This window comes from Mesocricetus auratus, unplaced genomic scaffold (assembly GCF_017639785.1).
Source record: "Mesocricetus auratus isolate SY011 unplaced genomic scaffold, BCM_Maur_2.0 Super-Scaffold_100018, whole genome shotgun sequence".
NCBI lineage: Eukaryota > Metazoa > Chordata > Mammalia > Rodentia > Cricetidae > Mesocricetus > Mesocricetus auratus.
In genome coordinates, this window is record NW_024429199.1 from 35,063,737 (window position 1) to 35,084,775 (window position 21,039).

General features: G+C 43.0%; 1 protein-coding gene across 1 annotated transcript in view; it reads left to right on the forward strand.

Moving 5' to 3' along the window:
* Positions 1-1,289: 1,289 nt before the first annotated feature.
* The window catches only part of Samd5 (sterile alpha motif domain containing 5), a 58,789-nt gene continuing 39,039 nt past the window's right edge, over positions 1,290-21,039 (forward strand). Inside the window, exon 1 of the mRNA XM_040728182.1 lies at positions 1,290-2,688. Coding sequence (XP_040584116.1) covers positions 2,230-2,688 — 459 coding nt within the window. The 5' untranslated portion in view covers positions 1,290-2,229. The remainder of the gene's footprint in view (positions 2,689-21,039) is intronic.

Here is a 21,039-nt window from a genome sequence, read left to right on the forward strand (position 1 = left end):
GTGATTAGGAAGCACAAAGCCCTCTTCCTTCGGCTGAACAAAACAAGTTTGGGACATGGGCAACGCCTTAAACTTCCAGCACTTGGACACGAGGGGGCACTGTGAGCCTGCTTTGGAAAGGCATAGAGGCCAGGCCGTGATGTTAGATAGGGAGGGTCGGATGCTCCTACCCACAGCATAGCACTGGACCAGGACCTAAATCCAGCCTCTGGAAAGGGCAATTTAGGTGATCTAAGGCTGGGGATGGATGCAGCTGCACAACTACCCGCATCGTCTTTCTCCTCTTCCCAAATGTAAGGCTCTTTCTGGCAGCTATTTTCCAGTGAGAGATTCTTGAGTTCAGGAGCTTGGGAACCCAGACATCCAATCCTCCCTTTCCCCTTCTCTGTAACTGTAGAAATATGGGAGCATTTTGGGTGCACCTATATCAGGTACGTTCCAGGCCATAAAGATACCATCTGATACTCAGTGCCCGTTTTCCAATGGGGCTTAGGCTCCGTTAATTTAGAGAAAGGACACACAGACAGTTCCTTCCCCACAACCTAAGGCCCTGCAGGTAGGGAAAGGACTCTGAAAACCACCAGTGCCCACCCCTCAATGTCCTGGGAAGTGACAGCCACATCCACGTGAGGACTCCTTCAGGAAAAAGGTATGTATGGGTCAGGTCTTCAAACAGTAGTAGCTCAAGAATGAGACTGAATCTTCTGTGAAAAGGGAGAAAATTGTTGCCACCTGCATGGTTTCTTAAGGTTTGATCCTTTCTAAAAGATCAGACCCAGGGAAAGGCTGTCCAGGAGCTCGGGTCCCCTTCCCCACGCCTTCAAAACTGGACATGGCACCAGGGGGATCTCGGTTGCTTTTTGTCACTCACATCTAGACAGAAAGGGCTAGATGCCCTAGCGTTCCTTTTAAAGCTAGCTGCATGGTGGTGTATCGATTAACAGGAGATCCTGGGGTAAAGAAGGGACAGTCTGTTGTGATCCCTGTCTCTGAGGCAGAAAACCTCCCGTGTCCCTGTACATGCATCCGCCCACCCAGCGCAGAATGATTGTGGTGAGAGGTGTGGAAAAAAGCAGGCGAGATTGAGGGGGTCTGACACAACATGGTGTGTGAGGGGTGGGAGCTGGGGTGGGGTGAGGGGGTATGCGGTCCAGGAAGGGATGAGCTGGTCAAGGAGAAAGTAACAACCCATCCCAAACTTTCGCAGATCCGACGATCCTGCAAGGGCATGGCAATCCGGAGCAGCAGTGCCCCTCCCGATGCCCACGCGGCGTGACTAGCTGTAGCGAGGAGGGGCTGCGCGCTCATCAAGCTGGACGGTCCTCAGGTTGCTCCCACCCTGCTGCCAAAACGCTGCTGCTCCGGGCACAGAGCACAGGATCACAGAGGCAGACACGCCGTGAGACTCGAGCCTGGCAGCAGGCTCCTTGAAAGGGACATTTTACGTGCATCGAGAAGGGAGAAGGGACACTGGACTCAACAGCTTCGCTCACCCCAGTGGGGTGGAGGGGACCTGCCCTTGGACGCGCCAGCAAGAGTCACTATAGGCTTGGGAACAGAGCGCAGAGAAATCCAAGGGTTTAGAGAAGTCAGCTTCAACAGAAATGTCGAAAAAGATCAAGGGTAGCCACCGGAGTCCGGAAGCTTAATAGCCACCTGGTGGGTCACTGTGACCCCGGGAACGACAGTGACTGACGCGCGCGCAAACCAGGCGCTCCCCAGCATCTCCGGGTCTGCCGACCGAAGCCGCCTCCCCCGCGTGGGACGCGGGTGCAGAGACACCCGCGGCGGCAGCTAGAAAGCAACATGCAGCTCACAGACCCCAGACTGTCCCGGCTGGGGAAACTCCTGGGCGGAGCGGCGCGACGGTGACCCGCGCGGGTGCGAGGGGTGTGCCCGGCCCCGCCCGCGCGCCCCTCCCCGCGGAGGCCGAGCATCCAGGGGCGGCGCGGAGCCGAGCGGCTCACCCAGCCGCCAGTGCCCGCGAGCGCCGCGCCTGCTCGGGGAATCCACTTCGCTGCTAGACGCTTCTCGCTCACGCTCTCTCTCACTCTCTCTCCTAGGCGGCTTCCCATGGCTTTTGCTTTGCGGCCGGAGCCTATCCACTAACGGAGAAACTTTTCCAGCCATTTCTTCTCCCCACCCCTTTCCAGGAGAGGATTAAAAGTTCCAAGAACTGGTGCCGCCAGTGCCACTTGGGTACTCGTCGGCGACTTCCCAGTCTCAGCCATGTGCACCAACATAGTTTACGAGTGGCTGAAAGCGTTACAGCTCCCGCAGTACGCCGAATCCTTCGTGGATAATGGCTATGATGACCTGGAAGTGTGCAAGCAGATCGGAGACCCGGACCTGGACGCCATCGGGGTACTGGCTCCAGCGCACCGCCGGCGCATCCTGGAGGCTGTGTGCCGGCTGCGGGAGCAGGACGCGGCCGCCGCCGGCCTCTACTTCACGCTCGAGCCACAGCCGGTGCCACCCGCACCGCAGGTGGACGCGGTGCCCCCAGGCCGCCGGGGGGAGCCATGTGGCAGCTCGGCCCAGGGCACTCGCGGGGACCCCAGTGGCCAGGCGAGCACTCCCCGCAGCAGGGAGCTGGTGAGCTACCCCAAGCTGAAGCTGAAGATCATGATCCGGGATAAGCTGGTCCGCGATGGCATCCACCTGAGCAAGCCCCCGTATTCGCGCAAGGTAAGGAGAAGGCGCCAGGGTGGCCTTGGAGACGAGGTGGGAGGGGACCAGGCCTGGCGCTTCTGCAGAGACTCGGCAGTTAGTCTAGGTGACAACTGAGAGGCCAGGGTGTTCGGGGGTGTCTGGGACTCTCTTCTTTTTTCTGCTTTATCTGAATCCTTTCCGTCCTGGGGTCAGTCAGATTCTGCACCTAGACAAGTGGGAACCAGGCATATGGCATCCTATGGTATATAGAGGCTTGTCTGTCAGGTCTTGGGCAAAGGGTGCTCGCTTTTGGTGGCCACCTGAAAACTCGAATTCTTCTAGTAGTGTTTGGATTTGAAGAATACCAAAAAGATGGGTTACATCTGTTTTATTTTCAACCATTTTTCTTTTTCTTTACTTTTTCTGAGTTTTGAGAAACTTCAAGAGGATTAGATGGCTATTCCTGAAGGAGACAGGGAATTCAGGTCCTGCTGGCCTCGCTTCAGTGTTACTGAGTATACCTTTAACAGGATTAATGGGGGTAGAAGAAGTAAACACAAATCAGGTGCCTATTCACAGGAGACAGGTTCCTTACACTGAAGTATTCCGAGATGGGGTGCTGAACAAATGACTTCATTAGACCTCAGAGTATGCTTCTGGGACCTGTGGAATGATTAGGTTGATCAATTGATCCTTCCAGAAAGTCGAGTGGACCTGTTTGGGAAAGGACAGAAAGAAGTGGCATTTCAGCACCCAGAAAGGAATTCTCACACGTGAGATCAGGCTACAGGTTCTCACAGTTGGTCTGTGAGGCTGTGCACACGTGGAGTGGGGTTTGAGCAATTTAGTACCCGAAAAAGTGCATTCTCATGCCAGAGTGCTGTCTCTAGCTCCAAGTGGTTTGGCGCAGTTAGGTGAGTTGGTTTGGTGGCAGAGACCTCTGTGACAGCACAGGTAATGCCTGGGTTTGCCTGGATCTGAGAGGAAAATAACATCTCAGCCTGAGAGTAAGGGGCCAGAGAAGTTGAAAAGCCCTGGCAAGAACACTCAGTTGGCCAGGAGTGTGAACACAACACCCAGAGGGAAACGCCTGGGCTGAGTACCCTGTGGGCGGCACCAGCCCTAGAGGTGCTCTGTAGCCTCAAGTGAAGGTGATAACACTTAATGGAAGCAAGCTCAAAGGTCGACGCTGCAAAAAGGAGATAGAGTAAAAGGAAATGAAGGGTTTGTTATTACCCACCTGTTATCTTGCAGTTAGGAGAGGCAACTGAGATCACCTGCCTGAGAACATACATTGCTTTTGTAAGCAGGATAGTGAGGAAGATTTGTCTCAAACACGTGTCCCAGTCACCTGCTCTGCTGGTACCTTTGATGGGTGCTGGGATCAGGAATGGAGAGGTGCAGTCACAGGCTGTACTGGCAACTAGCCTTGTAGGGTGTCCCGTGTCGTTAGAAGGACCATGGTGAGCAGAGCAGTTAGTCCAGGACTAAAGGAGCAGGCGTCCAGCTCAATGATGGTTACTATTAACCCAGACAGTGAGTTTGTGCCAAGAGACAAGTTAGGGCTGGTTTAATCTTCAGGAGAACTGTAGTGAGACATGTGGATGAGAGGATGGGACGCATGGACTGGGGTGAGAGGGGATGACATAAAGTAATGTATTTTGTGTGTGTGTGTGTGGGCGCGCGCGCGCGCGCCACACCCCCCCACGTGCGCCCTACCACCTAATTCACAAGCTGAAAAGCCATGAAAGGACAGATGCAATGCTTAAGCAGAGGTTTGGGGCTGTGAGTCCTGCTTACAGCAGCAAGTGCCAGGGCAATGCATTTTCCTCCTTTCTTTCGGCAGGGTCACCTGTAGCTTAGGAACTCAATTGTATAGCTGCAGCTGGTCTTGAACTCCAGATCCTCCTGCCACTCCGAGTGCTGGCATCACAGGAGTGACCATCATACCTGAATGAGAGTACTTTTTTTTTTTAAGTCAGATTTGTATAAACAATTCAGCTTGCAGGCCGGGCGGTGGTGGTGCACGCCTTTAATCCCACCACTTGGGAGGCAGAGGCAGGCAGATCCCTGAGTTTGAGACCAGCCTGATGTATACAAACTGAGTTCCAGGAAAGACAGAACTTTTGAAAAACCAAAAAAAAAGTAAAATAATAATAATAAATTGAAAACTAAAAATTCAACTTGCATTATGATACTATTTTTTCATGTAAAGAATTACTTGTCATTTTTATTTGATTAAGTTATATAGTCTAACTGTCCTAAAACTCATAACTATACTACCCCAGCCTCCCAAACTGTTGGTTTTTAGACATGACTGTCACCAATTGATTTTGAGTTTACTTTTACCTAAATGTCTTAAAACAATAATGCTTAATGACAAAATTGTCCACTTTGACTTTCTATTTTTTTTGTTTTTATTTTTGTTTTGTTTTTTTGAGACAGGCTTTCTCTGTGTAGCCTTGAGTATCCTGGATAGTCTAGCTAGGTCTCCACTTCACAGAGATCCACCTGTCTCTGCCTCCTGAGTCCTGGGATTAGAGGTGTGTGCCACCACTATCTGGCCGTTTTTGCCTTCTATATATGCTTAATTTTCAATCTTTAACTAGCAGAGGAATCAAATGGGAACAGTAATATTCTCATAAGCTCCTTGTGGGGATCAAAAGAATGGAGCTGGAAAACTTCATGTAGACATAGAAATTAAAACATAATGCATACAAAACTAGCTTTGTAGACCAGGCTGGTCTGGAACTCACAGAGATTCGCCTGCCTCTGCCTCCCAAGTGCTGGGATTAAAGGCATGTGCCATCATGGCCCAGCTGCATATAAAACTAAACATACAACTATGAAATAGCAAATCATGTTGCTCCATTGGAATTTGCTGTTTATATATGATGGCCTCCTCTTAAGTTCTAGATTTTCAGTTGTGTGGGAATTTGTTTTCTGATGCAGTTTTCTCTCCCAGGAACAGTGTTGGGACTTTTTCTTTAAAATGTGATCACATTCTAGTTCTGATTTTCATAGTCTCCTTGGTTCTGTCATGGTCATGATCATAATCGCACTGTTCATTATATTGATTTGGAATTCAGTGCAGTAGAGCAGGCTTAGTCTCCCTTGTGATCATTAGCACGGTCCATCCTTGGGACCTCACACAGCAATGAGAATACTGTGTGGCTTGGAGGTGATCATGCCAAGGATGGTCATAGTGAGGATGGTAAACCTCTTGCAGATAAGTATGAATTGAGTTATTTTCTTTTCAAGAGTGACCTGAAAGGATTATAGATTTTGCATTAGTAAAACAGCCCAAGTTTCCTGGTCACTGATCTAAACTTTAATAAGAACTCTTCTCCCGTGTTTCCTTCATGTTAGAATACCAAGAGCTTGGGAGGGTCAAGCCTCTAGTCAAGAGCACAATGACTGCTCTTCTTAGGTTTCTCCATTGCTGTGATTTCTACCTCTGTGATGGGGCATACCTATATTCACATATATACAAACATAAATATATACAATTTTCATATACAGTTTTGTGTGTATAACATTTTGTGACTAAGATTCTCCACCCCATACCTTCTTTGGGCTCCATCTTACTGTGGTTAGCATGATGTGCGCAAGTACCCTGCCCTCAAAGATTGTGAGGTTGAGCAGGGGACATGTAGACAGAATTCAAAATGGTGACCCTGTGTGGCATTGCCTTGATGGGAAGCATAGGATACCATGAACAGGTGCACCCAAGTTTTTTACACAGAACCGAAAACATGGGGCATATTAGCAGAGAGGTAGGAGGAAATAGAATTCCAGAAACTGCTAGAGGTGATGATATTCAAGAAGTCACACCATGGCCGGACAGGACATTGATGGGGTAGGTTTATAGAGTCCTTTAAAACTTTAATGAATTATTACCGCTCTGTGTGTGATATGCTTGTATGAGGGGGTGTTTCATGTGCCGTGGTACATGGGTGAAGATCAGAACACACCTCTGTGGAATTGATTCTCCTCTTCAGCTTTTCTTTGGGTTTGAGTTTAGGTCACCAGGTTTGCTTAGTGAGCTCTCACACCTGCTGAGCCATCTTCTGGACAGACTTCTGGAGTTCTTTCCTGGAAAATGTCTCCTTCTTTCCTAGCGGTGGAAGCTTTTGAAATGGTATAGCTTTGTTTAACCATGCTGTAGGAATGTCAACTGGCATTCACACATTAGTATAAATTAAATTAACAAGGCTCCGTGGTAATAAGGCTGTGGGATGCTCAGAGAAGGTAGCCCAAAATGAAGGAATTTGGAGAGAAATTTGAAGTTGTTAGGAAAGCTCCTGTGTGGAGGGCACAGAGCATCAGAGAGGAAGAGATCCTGGCAAAGACATCCTGTGGCCTTTGGAATTCTGCCTGGGGTCTTGGCAGAAGCCAGCATGACAATAAATATTATTCCTCCCAAGAATTCCTTCTGCCTGTGTGACATTACCAGGACAGATTGGAAGCTGGCAAACTTCAGTTTTTCCAGTTCAACCAATATCCTCAGTCTAGATCCTTCTGGCTCTTTTGGTTTTGGTCCATTTGGAACACTGGAAAGAAGAAATGGGAGGAAACAAGAGGTGATGGTGTCTTCATTCTCTGGACAGTTTATGATCCTCAGAAGTTTCATATAAGTAGACCCTCGCCACCCACCCACATATTCATTGGTCATATCCATCCATCCTTATTTTCACCCACCCCTTCTTGCTTCCTTTAATCTATCTGCATGTCTATTCACCTGTTGATCCACCGACCTGCCCATCCTTTCCTCCATTTAACCAATAGAGAGTGTATATCACAGATTAGGATTCAGATTACAGTGTGCTAAACAGACATGATCTTTGCTTGTATGTGGAGAGCCTAGTCTAGTACCTGACATATGGTAGTTGTACCATATCAAAGGTCAATGTTATTTTTATAAATATTAGACGTCAGAGATGTTTATACTTGTGTTTATGTCAGTGGCAAAAAGGAACAATTGTGGTGGAATGATGCCATAAAAAATATCCCTTAAGAGTTACCTAAGGAGGTTCAGGAGTTAAAATGCTGGCCCTGTAGGACGTTCAGAAAAAGACCTCTGCAGTGGGGCCAGGATGAGGGGGAGTCAGCGGGCTGCTCAGGGTGTTTGGTTTGAAGAGGTGCTCATTTTTAGGGTCCTCCTGGAGTAACAGCCCTGATTAAAATAAATTCCTTATGAAAATCAAGAGTGAGCAGGCATCATAGGCATCTCTTGGGCCACCGTTAAGCAGGCTCTGTCTTCCTCCACTTATTAGCCACTCTGGAAGTAATGTGCTGAGAACAGGGTTGCCAGTGTTCTCCCAGACTTCCCCAGCAACATTATTTCTGTGAGTTCCATGGCTCTGAGTTCCCCGGGCAAGAACAGCACTGTACATTCCTATTCTTCCCTCTGTGGGCACTGTAGTGTAATCATGGTTATGGACACAGGCTCAGCCTAGATGCTAAATTTAAGTCCCAGCTCTATTCCATGCTAGGTCACCTTTGGCAGCATTACAGCAAAGGGTAACAGGAGTGGCTGCCTCATAGGGTTGTTGCGTGGGTTGGATGAGCTCACACCCCTGAACCTGAGAGATCAAAATCAAGTCAGTCTAGAGCAGCTGCAACAAGTACCACACACAGGCTGTTTGGCACTGAAATCAACATAGGTTTGTTCTCTATCTGTTCTGGAGGCTACAAGTCTAAGATTGTAAGGGTACTAGCATGACCTTGCTTGAAAATCCTAAGGGCTTTCAGTGTGATTCATCTCACAGGGCCTTGCCAAGGATTCCAAACAGCTTCTTTTGTCTTTTCCTGAATGCTCCAAGCAACGTGGGATCTATAGAGTCATATGGCCCTAGTGACTGTGTGTGACTTAACTGTAGGCTGAATCTGCCACAGACCTTCTGTTGTTTGGGGGATTTACAAAGCCTCTCAGGTTACATGCTAACAGGCCTGAGTAGCACACTCAAGGAGGAGTATGTTGCCTCTCAAGTGCAGAGAAGCACTTTGGGCACTGTATCTCTTTCATGGCTTTGGGAGGAAGTAGGCTGCTATAACTTATCCTCCACCTTGGAAGGGGTATCCAATTGTGTACCACTCCAAATGACTGGATACCTTCCGAATTTTGTCAGATTTGTTCCTCATTTCTCAACTATAAATGTATTTATTACCAGGAGGGCTAGAGGAATTGCTTGCTCTTGCTCACTTGGCCCCCAAACCATCAGTGTCCAAGGAACAGTGTAAGGTAAGTAGATGGAGATGTGTGTGTGTGTGTGTGTGTGTGTGTGTGTGTATACACATTTCTAGAAAGAAACAGAGTCTTGGAATGGAAATCTCATTGAGAAATCACGGTCTTTGAGCTGTCAGTTAAGAGAGACATTTTTTTTTCTCTATCGTGGACAGTCCCTTGCTCACAATGAGTTTTCTGATGACACCTTCATAGATCTTTGCAGGAACTTAATGCTGTACATGCTTTGGAGAGATGATACATTCTTACTTTTGAAAAATGTTTTAAGCTCCGTGGCATTTGTTAAAGGAACACATCACATGTATACGTTAGTGTTGTGCAAACAGGGAAATTAAATCATAAGGTTTAATTTACTTTTAATTTTTAGGTTTTTGAGAAGGGATGTTCTGTAGCTCAAGCCAGCCTAGAACTCAGAAAACATCCCCTGCTTCCATGTCTTCAGTGATGGGATTATGGCAATGAATTTTCAAATCTGGCTAGAGATGATGTACGTTAAGGTCAAGCAGGGAAGATGTGCTGCTGCCATTGCTAGCTAAAAGCAAAAGGCTTCTGGTGAGCTAACAGGAATTCTGGAAGAGCATTTAGCAGATGAAGAGTGTGGCTAGTGGTAGTGCTTGGCTAGGCTATCCCCAGTTGCTCAGGTATCCCAACTCTATATACTACACTGTCTATACCATATGCAGCTGAATGCAGGCACACTATATATACAATGGCCTCCTGACACCAATGGTGGGGGGGTTGGTAATACCTATTTATCTGGTTAAAAAAAACATGGTAGGCTTTTCATACAAATGATGCCTAACCAATTCTATGCAATGAAGATTATGATAATGAAAATTATTTTTTAAATTAAAACTCAAAATTGGGTTGTGATCTTTAAAATAAGCACTTATAAGACATTAGTATTGCTGATATTTGAAGCATTTCTTGAACTCCACACACAAAAAGTTGTTTTTTGGTGTTCCTCAATGGTGACAAGTTCTGATTCTTCTCAGGTAGATCTGAGTTGGGGTAAACATGTATTATAATTGAAACCAAATCAGGCAATTAAGAGGAATAATGTTTAACAAACTGTGAGATGGAAACAGAATTTGTCATCAACATAATGTTATTTTGTTGTAATGTGTACAGTGGGTTTTTGTAATGTATGGTATTTATAACCCTTTTTGTATTTTTACAATGATAAGAAGCATGCCCTTAGTGTGTATTCATGTTGCCCAACGTGGAAATTTTCCCAAAGGATTCATAACCTAGAACAATCAGGTCACAGTATTTTCAAATAACAAAGCACCAGTACCGATTTCTGCCAATAGGTAATTAGAGCAAAGGTGTCTGTGGTACACAGGGCAGGACTTAGTTGGACTGCAGGGACATCCATTAACTGTGCTTCCCTCAGTAGATTGCTCAGTATTCAGATGCTGCCTTGGTGTCCTTAGAGCTTGGCATTGCTTCTCCTTATGATCTTACAAATTCCTTCCTGATGCTTCCAAGTCAAGTCTTAACTGTTTTCAACATGTTCTTTCACTTGAGTGGAAAAAAAAGAAAGTAAAGGCAGGGATCCATAATCAAGAGTGACCTGTAACGAAATGAGACCTGTGTCTGCTTTTGCGTGGTAAGGCATGCTACGAAGTGAATTTTTCTGAAGGCCGGTCACATGATGAAGACTAGGACTGGCTTTTAAGATAGCCAAGGGCTATCCTGAGGTACTTGGAAGAGCATTTTCTGAGGCGGAGAGTAATGCACTAAAAACTGTGTTGCTCAAAGTTTCTTGAGCTGACAGCCTGGATTAAATTCGAAGCAACATGTATTCCTTGGCAGAGGCAGACTTCCTACTAACACTTCTAGAACTGAAGTGAAATGATTTCATCAGGGCATTCCTAAGTTTTATGAAATAATGCTGTTTGAATTGATCACTGATTTGGGATTGGGGAGAACTAGAAGAGGAAAAAAGACAATATTTGTTTTCAATCAATATAAAAACTATTAAAGACCAACGACTGTGGATCATGCCAAGAGGCATTAAGTATGCAATTTGTCTTCCATAAAGGCTAAGTGACATCTAATAGTTTAAAGAGATCTCATTACCACTTCTAATTGAAATAAATGGTCCGAGGATCTCTAAAAATCTTGCTGTTAAATTTCTATAGTGCCAGAAATATAAACAAAATAAGATCTTCTTCATATAGAGCAGGTTAGAAAGACATGTAGATAATGAACAGATGTGACAAATTCTAAGATGTTTTTTTCTCTGTGAACACAGTAAAACTAAAGATGTACTTACCATACTTGACATCAAACATAGCATTATTCAATATCTCTCATCTCTGTTTGACAAATTATTTTAAGTAAGTCATGCAATAATTCACTATTTTATTTATTCCTTACTTTTGAAAGAATTAATAATTAAAATGAGTTCTTTTAAAGTGTTCAAATTTAATAGAAACATGTTATCCATTGAGTGGAATTTTCATCTAGACATTTCACCTTGTGATTTATAGTCTGTTTTACTCTTAAAATCCTAATACATAAACTCCAAGTGGCAACAGAAGAATAATAGAACTGAAGTGACCCACATGTTTTTCTTTTACAAATTATGATACCACTGTTATTTGTTTTAGATTGACGGCTTCTCTTGGGAGTATGTGGTGCTATGATGCAGGTGTGACATCCCAAGTTTACTCTTAAAAGGACACTTGGAGCCACTTCTGTGGGTGTGGGGCCAGCTGTGTAACTGGGAATGTCTGCATTACCATCCACACTGATCCATGACAGAGGGTAAAGGTTGTAAATTTGAAGTTGCCCCCTGCAGCTCAGCATACAGTCCCCCAGCCCTGCCCAGAAGAAATAAATACCTTATCACTGATATTGTTGAGAATTACTGATAGTGCTGGTGCTTTTCTGTGTGGGTATACGTGTGTGTGATGGAAACACACATGCGTGCCTATGAAAGCCAGAGGAGGACACGGGTGTCCCAATCTACCTCTCTCTGCTTTATGTCTTTGAAATAGTGTCTCTCACTGAACCCAGAGCTAGGCTGGCGGCAAACACTGGCCAGGGACCCTCCTGTCTCTGTCCTCCCCAGTGCTGGGGCAATGGGAGGACTGTGAGTGGCATTTTTCTATGAGTGATGGAGATCTGAACTCGGGTCCTCTTTCTTGTGCAAGTGCTACTACCCACTGAACCACCTCTGGGTTCCCATAGGGCATGTTCTTAATGAGAAGTCATTTTGCCTTAATGATTCCTACAGGCAGCAATTGAGATACACTCTTTCTGTTGGTGTAAAATGTAAAATCCTGATGATTTTGGGGCAATTCTCTCTGTGTAAAACGATACCTAAATATGTCCCATAGACATGCAATATGAACTCAATGCTACAATATACTTGAAGCTACTTTGTAAATATTAATGATCTTTCCAGGTTTAAGATGTTTTTATTGACCTTGTAAATCATTATGCTTATTTCAATTTGTTTTTAAATGTTAAAGAGTAGAGCCACTGCACAGAAGAAATTTGGAGAACAATGAGGTGGATCAAGAGAAATTGAAAATAGCCTATATTGGAATTTCTAGCATGACACTGCATGAAAAATTTTCAAGTTCACATTTAAAACCATATGGGTGTAAAAACACACGGTTTATACAGATAAACAAATCTGGGCCCATGTCAGCAAATTCTATTTGAAAACTGATTTTCCTCAACATTGTGAAGATAAAATTGACAAAACTGAACATATTTATAGTGTACAGTGTGATATTCTTACATATGAGTTCATTGTGAAATGATTCAATCATAGTTTACTCATTGCCTCACATATTTATCATGTTGTCTTTGTGATAAAAACATTGAAAGTCTAATCTCCTAGCAATTATTACATGTACAAAACATTAATATTAACTCTAATCATGGTACTGCATAATGGATCTCCACAATTTATCCTAATTGGAACTTCATACCCTTTAACCAATATGTTCCCAATTACACCCCACTTCAAAAGTGATTTTATTACTAAGTCATGTTACGTCTCATCCATCTTACTTGGCTTTGGCATTCCCACACTGGGATGAAACATGCACATATTGTTCCTGGTTTTTATAATCTTTGTTATTTGAAAATGTCACTTTAAGAAATGGCGTTTTCCCACTCTCTTAAGCTGCATTTCTTCAGTTACAGGTTATACACCTCTACATTTGTGGTTTTCTTAAAATTACAGTTGTGTATTTCCTATTTACGGCATTTTCCCTACTGTTCTTTGCCCTCTTTGTTTGGTTTGCCAGTGCTTTCTACATATTAAGGAGGTTAATCATGTTCTAATAGAGGTTGCAAAGGTTTTTTCCAAACATGAGAATGTGTTTAGTTTAGAATTTTATGGATTTTTGTATGTCCATAGATTAATGTTTATTTTTAATTTTTTATTATTTTTTCCTATTTTTTATTTAACTTTTCACACATGCCACTCTCAGTTCCCTCTCCCTCTCCTCCTCCCCAACCCCCCAATCCTCCCACCCATTCATCCTCCCTCTGCTCCCCAGGGAGGGCAAGGGCTTCCATGAGGGATTTTCAGAGTCTGTCACATCATCCCGGGAAGGCCCTAAGTTCTTCCCCATGTGTCCAGGTTGAGAGAGCATCCCTCCACGTGGTATGGGTTCCCAGAGTCCTTCTGTATGCCAGGAATAAATACTGCTCTACTCTTCAAGGTCTGACAGATTGCCAAGGCCTCCTCTCAGTCACCCAGGTTTGGTGGCAGGGATTTCTGGATCAGTACCATGCTGACCCCTCAGTCATCAGTCTGGGGTCCATGTGGGTCCTCTGTGGGTTTCACCATCCTGATCTTGATTCCTTTGGTCATTACTCCTCTTTGCAACTGGGTTCCAGGAGTTCAATTCTAGTCACAGCTGTGGGTGTCTGCCTCTGCCTCCATGAGCTACTGGATGAGAGTTCTAGGATGGCATTTAAGGTAGTCATCATTCTCATTATCATGGGAGGCATTTAAGGTAGCCTTAATGCCAGTTGGTGTCATTCTTGTAGATCTGTGAGGATCTCACTAGTGCCAGATCTCTCCTCCAACTTATAATGACTCCCTCTTTTGTGGTATCTCCATCCTTTTCTCCTCTATTCTTACCCTGACTCAACCTTCCTGCTCTCCCATGTCCTCCTCTCCCCTCCTCTTTTCTCCCTTTCATTCTCCCATATACTTCTGACCTCCCCTTCTTCCCCCCAATCCAATTAGGAGATCTCATCCCATAACCCTAGGGGTTACCGTGCATATCTCTCTTAAGGTCTTCCCTGTACCCCAGACTCTCTGGCTGTGGGATTGTGGGCTGGCAGTGCCCTGATCCATGTCTAAAATCCATATATGAGTGAATACATACCATACTTGTCTTTTTGTGACTGGGTTACCTCACTCAGGATGGTTTCTTCTAGTGCCATCCATTTGCCTGAAAATCTCAAGATTCCATTTTTTTCTGCTGAGTAGTACTCCATTATGTAAATGTACCACATTTTCTCTATCCACTCTTCAGTAGAGGGGCATCTAGGTTCTTTCCAGGTTCTGGCTATTACAAATAATGCTGCTATGAACATAGTTGAGCAGATGTCCTTATTGTATGTATCTTTTGGGTATATGCCTAAGAATGGAATTGGTGGGTCTTGTGGTAGATTGATTTCAATTTTCTTGAGGAATCTCCATACCGATCTTCAAAGTGGCTGCACAAGTTGGCATTCTCACCATTTGTGGAGGAGTATATCCCTTTATCCACATCCTCTCCAGCATAAACTGTCATTAGTGTTTTTGATTTTAGCCATTCTGATGGGAGTGAGATGGTGTTATGTTCAGGAAGAGTTCTCCTGTACCAATTCGCTCAAGGATACAATTCAGTCAAGGGTACTTCCCACTTTCTCCTCTAAGAGATTCATTGTGGCTGGATTGATGTTGAAGTCTTTGATCCACTTGGACTTAAGTTTTGTGCATGGTGATAGATATGAATCTATCTGTTGTCTTTTACATGCCAGCATAGAGTTACTCCAGTACCATTTGTTGAAGATGCTTTCTTTTTTTCCATTGTATAGTTTTAGCTTCTTTGTCAAAAATCAGGTGTTCAAGGTGTGTGGGTTGATATCAGGGTCTTCGATTCGATTCCATTGGTCTACCTGTCTGTTTTTGTGCCAATACCAAGCTGTTTTCAGGACTATAGCTCTATAATAGAGCTTGAAGTCAGGGATGGTGATGCCTCCAGAAGTTCCTTTATTGTACAGGATTGCCTTGGCTATCCTGGGTCCTTTGTTTTTCCATATAAAGTTAAGGATTGTCCTTTGAGGTTGGTGAAAAATTGTGCTGGTATTTACATAGGGATTGCATTGAATCTGTAGATTGCTTTTGGTAAGATTGCCATTTTTACTATGTTGATCCTACCTATCCAAGAACATGGGAGATCTTTCCATTTTTCTGGTATCTTCTTTAATTTCTGTCTTTAAAGACTCAAAGTTCTTGTTATACAGGTGTAGAGAGAAGCCTTTTCCTTGCCAGCAGCTTTGGTTTATCCCCACCAGTTGCTGGGCTCTGCCGTGTTGTAGTCCCCAAATAACACACAAGACTCTGTATTAATTATGAAGCTGTTGGCCTTGCTTGTTTCTTACTGGCTAGCTCTGACTTAAGTATCTATCCCATAATTGTTAATCTAAGTATTTCTCTTACCGGAGGAGTTTCTGGGCTTCTTATCCCTATGACGGTTACATCTTGACCCCTGTGTTTCTCCTACTCAGAGTCCTCCTGGACTCCTAGTCCCACCTATCTTCCTTCCCTATTGGCCAACAGTGCTTTATTGACATATACACAGGCCTTCCCTCATCATTCAGGCCGTTCACCTGTTTGGTTAGAGTTACCCTAAGATATTTTATGGTGTTTGTGGCTATTGTAAAGGGTGATGTTTCTCTGATTTCTTTCTCATCCCCTTTATTGTCTATATATAGTAGGGCTACTGATTTTTTGAGTTAATTTTGTATCCTGCCACGTTGCTGAAGGTGTTTATCAGCTGTAGGAGTTCCCTGGTAGAATTCTTTGGGTCACTTACATAGATTATCATATAGTCTTCAAATAGTGAATGTTTGACTTCTTCCTTTCCAATTTGATCATCTTTTGTTGTCTTATTACTCTAGCTAGAACTTCAAGTACAATATTAAAGAGATATGGAGAGAGTGGATATCCTTGTCTTGTTCCTGATTTTGGAGGAATCTCCTTTAGTTTCTCTCCATTTAGTTTGATGATGGCTGTTGGTTTGCTGTGTATAGCTTTTATTATGTTTAGGTATGTTCCTGTTATCTCTGATCTCTCCAAGACCTTTATCATGAAGGGGTGTTGGATTTTGTCAAAGGCTTTTTCAGCATCTAGTGAGATGATCATGTGTTTTTTCTTTTTCAGATTGTTTATATGGTGGATTACATTGATGGATTTTTGTATGTTGAACCATCCCTGCACCCCTGGGATGAAGCCTACTTAATCATGGTGTATGAGTTTTCTGATGTGTTCTTGGATCCGATTTGCCAGTATTTTATTGAGTATTCTTGCATCAATGTTCATGAGGGAAATTGGTCTGTAATTCCCTATCTTGGTTGTGTCTTTGTGTGGTTTGGATACTAATGTAATTTTAGCCTTGTAAAAAGAATTTGGCAGTGATCCTTCTGCTTCTATTGTGTGGAACAATTTGAAGAGTATTGGTATTAGCTCTTCCTTGAATTTTTGGTAGAATTCTGCGCTGAAACCATCTGGCCCTGGACTTTTTTTGGTTGGAAGACTTTTTTGTGGTTGTTTCTATTGTTTAGGGGTTACAGATCTGTTTAAATTGTTTATCTCTTCTTGATTTAATTTTGGTAAGTGATATCTATCCAGAAAATCATCCATTTCCTTTAGATTTTCCAGTTTAGTGGAGTACAGATTTTAAAGTATACCTGATGATTCTTTGGATTTCCCCAGTTTCTATTTTATGTCCCCGCTTTCATTTCTGATTTTGTTAATTAGCATGTTCTCTCTCTGTCTTTTGGTTAGGTTTAATAAAGTTTTGTTTACCTTGTTGCTTTTCTCAAAGAACCAACTCTTTGTTTCATTGATTCTTTGTATTGTTTTTTGTTTCTACTTTGATTTCAGCTCTCAATTTGATTATTTCTTGGCATCTACTCCTCCTGCATGAGTTTGCTTCTTTTTGTTCTAGAGGTTTCAGGTGTTCTGTTAATTCTTTAGTGTGGCAATTCTCCAGTTTCTTCATGTGGGCACTTAGTGCTATGAATTTTCCTCTTAGAACTGCTTTCAAAGTATTCCAAATGTTTGGGTATGTTGTGCCTTCATTTTCATTGAATTCTAGGAAGTCTTTTATTTCTTCCTCTACCCAGGGGTGATGCAATTGAGCATTGTTCAATTTCCATGAGTTTGTGAGGTTTCTGCAATTTGTGTTGATGTTGAATTCTAATTTTAAGCTGTGGTGGTTATTCCAATTTTTTGTATCTGTTGAGGTTTGCTTTACTGCCAAGTATGTGGTCAATTTTAGAGAAGGTTCCGTGTCGTGCTGAGAAGAAGGTATATTCTTTTTTGTTTGGGTGGAATGTTCTATAGATATCCGTTAAACCCAATTGGTTGATAACTTCTGTTAGTTCAATTGTTTCTTTGTTAAGTTTCTGTCTGGTGGACCTGTCTAGTGGTGACAGTGGGGTGATCAAGTCTCCCACTATAAGTGTGTGGGGTTTAATGTGTGATTTGAGTTGTAGTAATGTTTCTTTTATGAGCGTGGGTGCCTTTATATTTGGGGCATATATGTTCAGAATTGAGACTTATTCCTGATGGATTTTTCCTAGGATGAATATGAAATGACCTTCTTCATCTCTTTTGATTAATTTTAGTTTGAAGTCTATTTTGTTAGATATTAGGATAGCTACACCTGCTTGCTTCTTACGTCCATTTGATTGGAAAGTCTTTTCCCATCCCTTAACCTTGAGGTAGCGTCTGTCTTTGAAATTGAGGTGTGTTTCTTGTATGCAGCAGAAGGATGGATTCTGTCTTCATATCCAGTCTGTTTGCCTGTGTCTATTTATAGGTGAGTTAAGACCATTGATATTCAGGGATATTAATGACCATTGATTGTTGATTCTTATTTGCTTTGGATCCGTTTGTGGTGGTGGTTTTGTGTGTGAGGTTTTTCTCCTATTTCTGATTTCTGGTAAAGTTAGATTATCTATTGCCCAAGTTATGTTGAGTGTAGTTAACTTCCTTGTGTTGGAGTTTTCCTTCTAGAACTTTCTGTAGGGCTGGATTTGTGGATATGTATTTCATAAATCTGGTTTTGTTGTGGAATATCTTGCTTTCTCCATCTATAGTGATTGAGAGTTTTGCTGGGAATAGTAGTCTGGGCTGGAATCTGTGGTCTCTTAGTGTTTGTAGAACATCTATCCAGGACCTTCTGGCTTTCATAGTTTCAGTGGAGAAACTACGATGTCAGGTCTAATTTTGATAGGTTTGCCTTTACTTGGTCTTTTTCCTTTGCTGCTTTTAATATTCGTTCTTTATTCTGTATGTTTGGTGTCTTAATTATTATGTGGCGAGGGGACTTTTTGTTTTTGGTCCAATCTATTTGGTGTTTGGTAAGCTTCTTGTAGTTTCATAGGCATTTCCTTCTTCAGGTTGGGAAAGTTTTCTTCTATGATTTTGTTGAATATGTTTTCTGCACCATTGAGCTGGGCTTCTTCACCTTCTTCTATATCTATTATTCTTAGATTTGGTCTTTTCATGGTGTCCCATATTTCCTGGATATTTTGTGTTAAGGATTTGTTGGACTTAAGACTTTCTTTTGTCGATGAATGTATTTCCTCTAGTTTATCTTCAGTGCATGAGATTCTGTTTTCCACCTCTTGTATTCTGTTAGTTATGCTTGCATCTGTAGTTCCTGATTGTTTATTCAGCCTTTTGATTTCCAGCATTACCTCAGTTTGTGTCTTTCTTATTGTTTCCATTTTGGTTTTCAGGTCTTGAACTGTTTGAATTGTTTCCTTCATCTGTTTTATTGTTTTTTCTTGGCTTTCCTTGCTTTAAGAGATTTGTTGATTTCTTGCATTTTTTGGTTTGTGTTTTCTTCCATTTCTTTAAGGGATTTTCACATATCCTCTTTGAGGACCTCTAATCACTTTCAGGAGGTTGTTTTGAAGGTCATTCTTTTCTGTTTCATCTGTGTTGGTATGTTCCAGTCTTGCTGGTGTATAGACTCTGGTGGTGTCATACTGGTTCCTCTGTTATTGGCTGTGTTTTTATGTTGCCTTCTTCCCATCCTTTCTTTCAGTGGGAGCTTGTGGGGTCTCTTCCTCTCTTTAAGCACCAGGCAAGGACTGGAAGGCACTGAAGACTGAGGTGTGGGCAGACTCAGGGTGATCCTTCCAGGAGGGGCAGGTCTTCTCTAGGTGCAGAAAATGCCCATGGAGATGGAGCAGGGGAATGTAGGGAGTTGGGGCTCAGACCAGGGCCCCCACTCACCTTAAGCACAGGGTAAGGTAGATTTAAGTTTCTTATATGTTATACCTTATCAATAATTTTAAGCTATTTATTTTAAGGTGGAGGGAAACAGGTGGTAGGTATTCAAATATAATGGAGTTGGTGTTTTATTGTTTATTTGGAGAAGTTTCATCTCACTGAACCTTATTCATAAAATGGCTATAATCTCACCCATTTCTTAAGCTTCTGTGACGAATGAGATACTGTGTGAGAAGGGCCTCACACAGTGATCATTCAACAAATCTGGCTAATATTTTGATAGTCAATCAAAACGCCTGGCCAATATTTTGATATTATATATAACCTAATGATTGTAAAGCTATTCCTCATCTGAAGGCCCTATCTTCAGTTATTTATCACTTTATCATTCTGTTGAGAAAAGATCGCCTCTTCATACTTAAAATTAACTTTAAAAAACTTCAAAACTCTAATAAGATCAGCAGCTGGTTGGATATGATGTTCCATGAGGTCATCCAGCTCTTAGGAGGCCTACAAGGGGAGAATATAAATCCAAGCCCAGCCTGGGCTTCATAGTGAGTACCAAGCTAGCCTTAGAACCATAGGAAGACCCAGTCTCAACTGAAAGCTATCACCTTTAATCTAACAACTTGGGTGTTGGAAGCAGGAGGATCAGGAGTTCAAAGTCAGTCTAGCTACATAGAGTGTTATAGGCCATCTTGGGTACATGAGGCCCTGTCTCAGATAAGACAAACAAACAAACAAACAAAAACACCCAGAGAAATAGTCCCCCAAAGCAAAACCAAAATACATAATGGCAAAAAGAAAGAAAAAAGCAATAACACGATGAAATTTGCAGGCAAATGGATGAAACTAGAAAAAATCATTCTAAGTGGGGTAACCCAGACACAGAAAGACAAACATGATATGTACTCACTCATAAATGGATACTGGATGCAAATAAAGCAAAGGATAACCAGACCACAATCCACAGCTCCAGGGAAACTGGGTGACAAGAAGTACCCTAAGAGGGACACATGGATCCCTCTGGGAAGGGGACATAGATGAGATCTCCTGTGTACACTGGGGAAAGGTGGGGGCAGTAAAGGGGAGGAGATGATAACATGAGGGAACTGATGGTCAAATTAGGGAGGGATGGAGTGGGAGAGCAGGGAAAGAGGTATCTTGATAGAAGGGGGCCATTATGGAGCTAGGGAAAAACTTGTTTTAAGTCTTACTGTGTCTGTGGCTCAGAGTTTAAGACTTCATGATGTTTAGAAGACATCCTCATCTTTAATAGCTGAGTTCTTGGGCTGTCAAGATGGCTCAGTGGGTAAAAAGACTCATGCTGCTAAGTATGGCAACCAGAGCGATCCCCAGGATCCCCATGGTGGAAGGAGACAACTGATTCCTACATTTTGTTCCTTGATCCTTATTGTGTGCCATGGCGAATGCGCATGCATGCTTGCACAATACACACACATACACATATAATAAATATATAAAATTAAAACTAGCTAAACTTTTTTCTTATTGTGCTCCATGGTGAGAGAATATTGAACTACCAGACTTCCCAATATGGAAGCATTCTTACATAGCTTGATGGGTAATGATGAAGTCGTCTTTTGAAGCAACCAGGGTTTGAGGTAAAGAATTAATA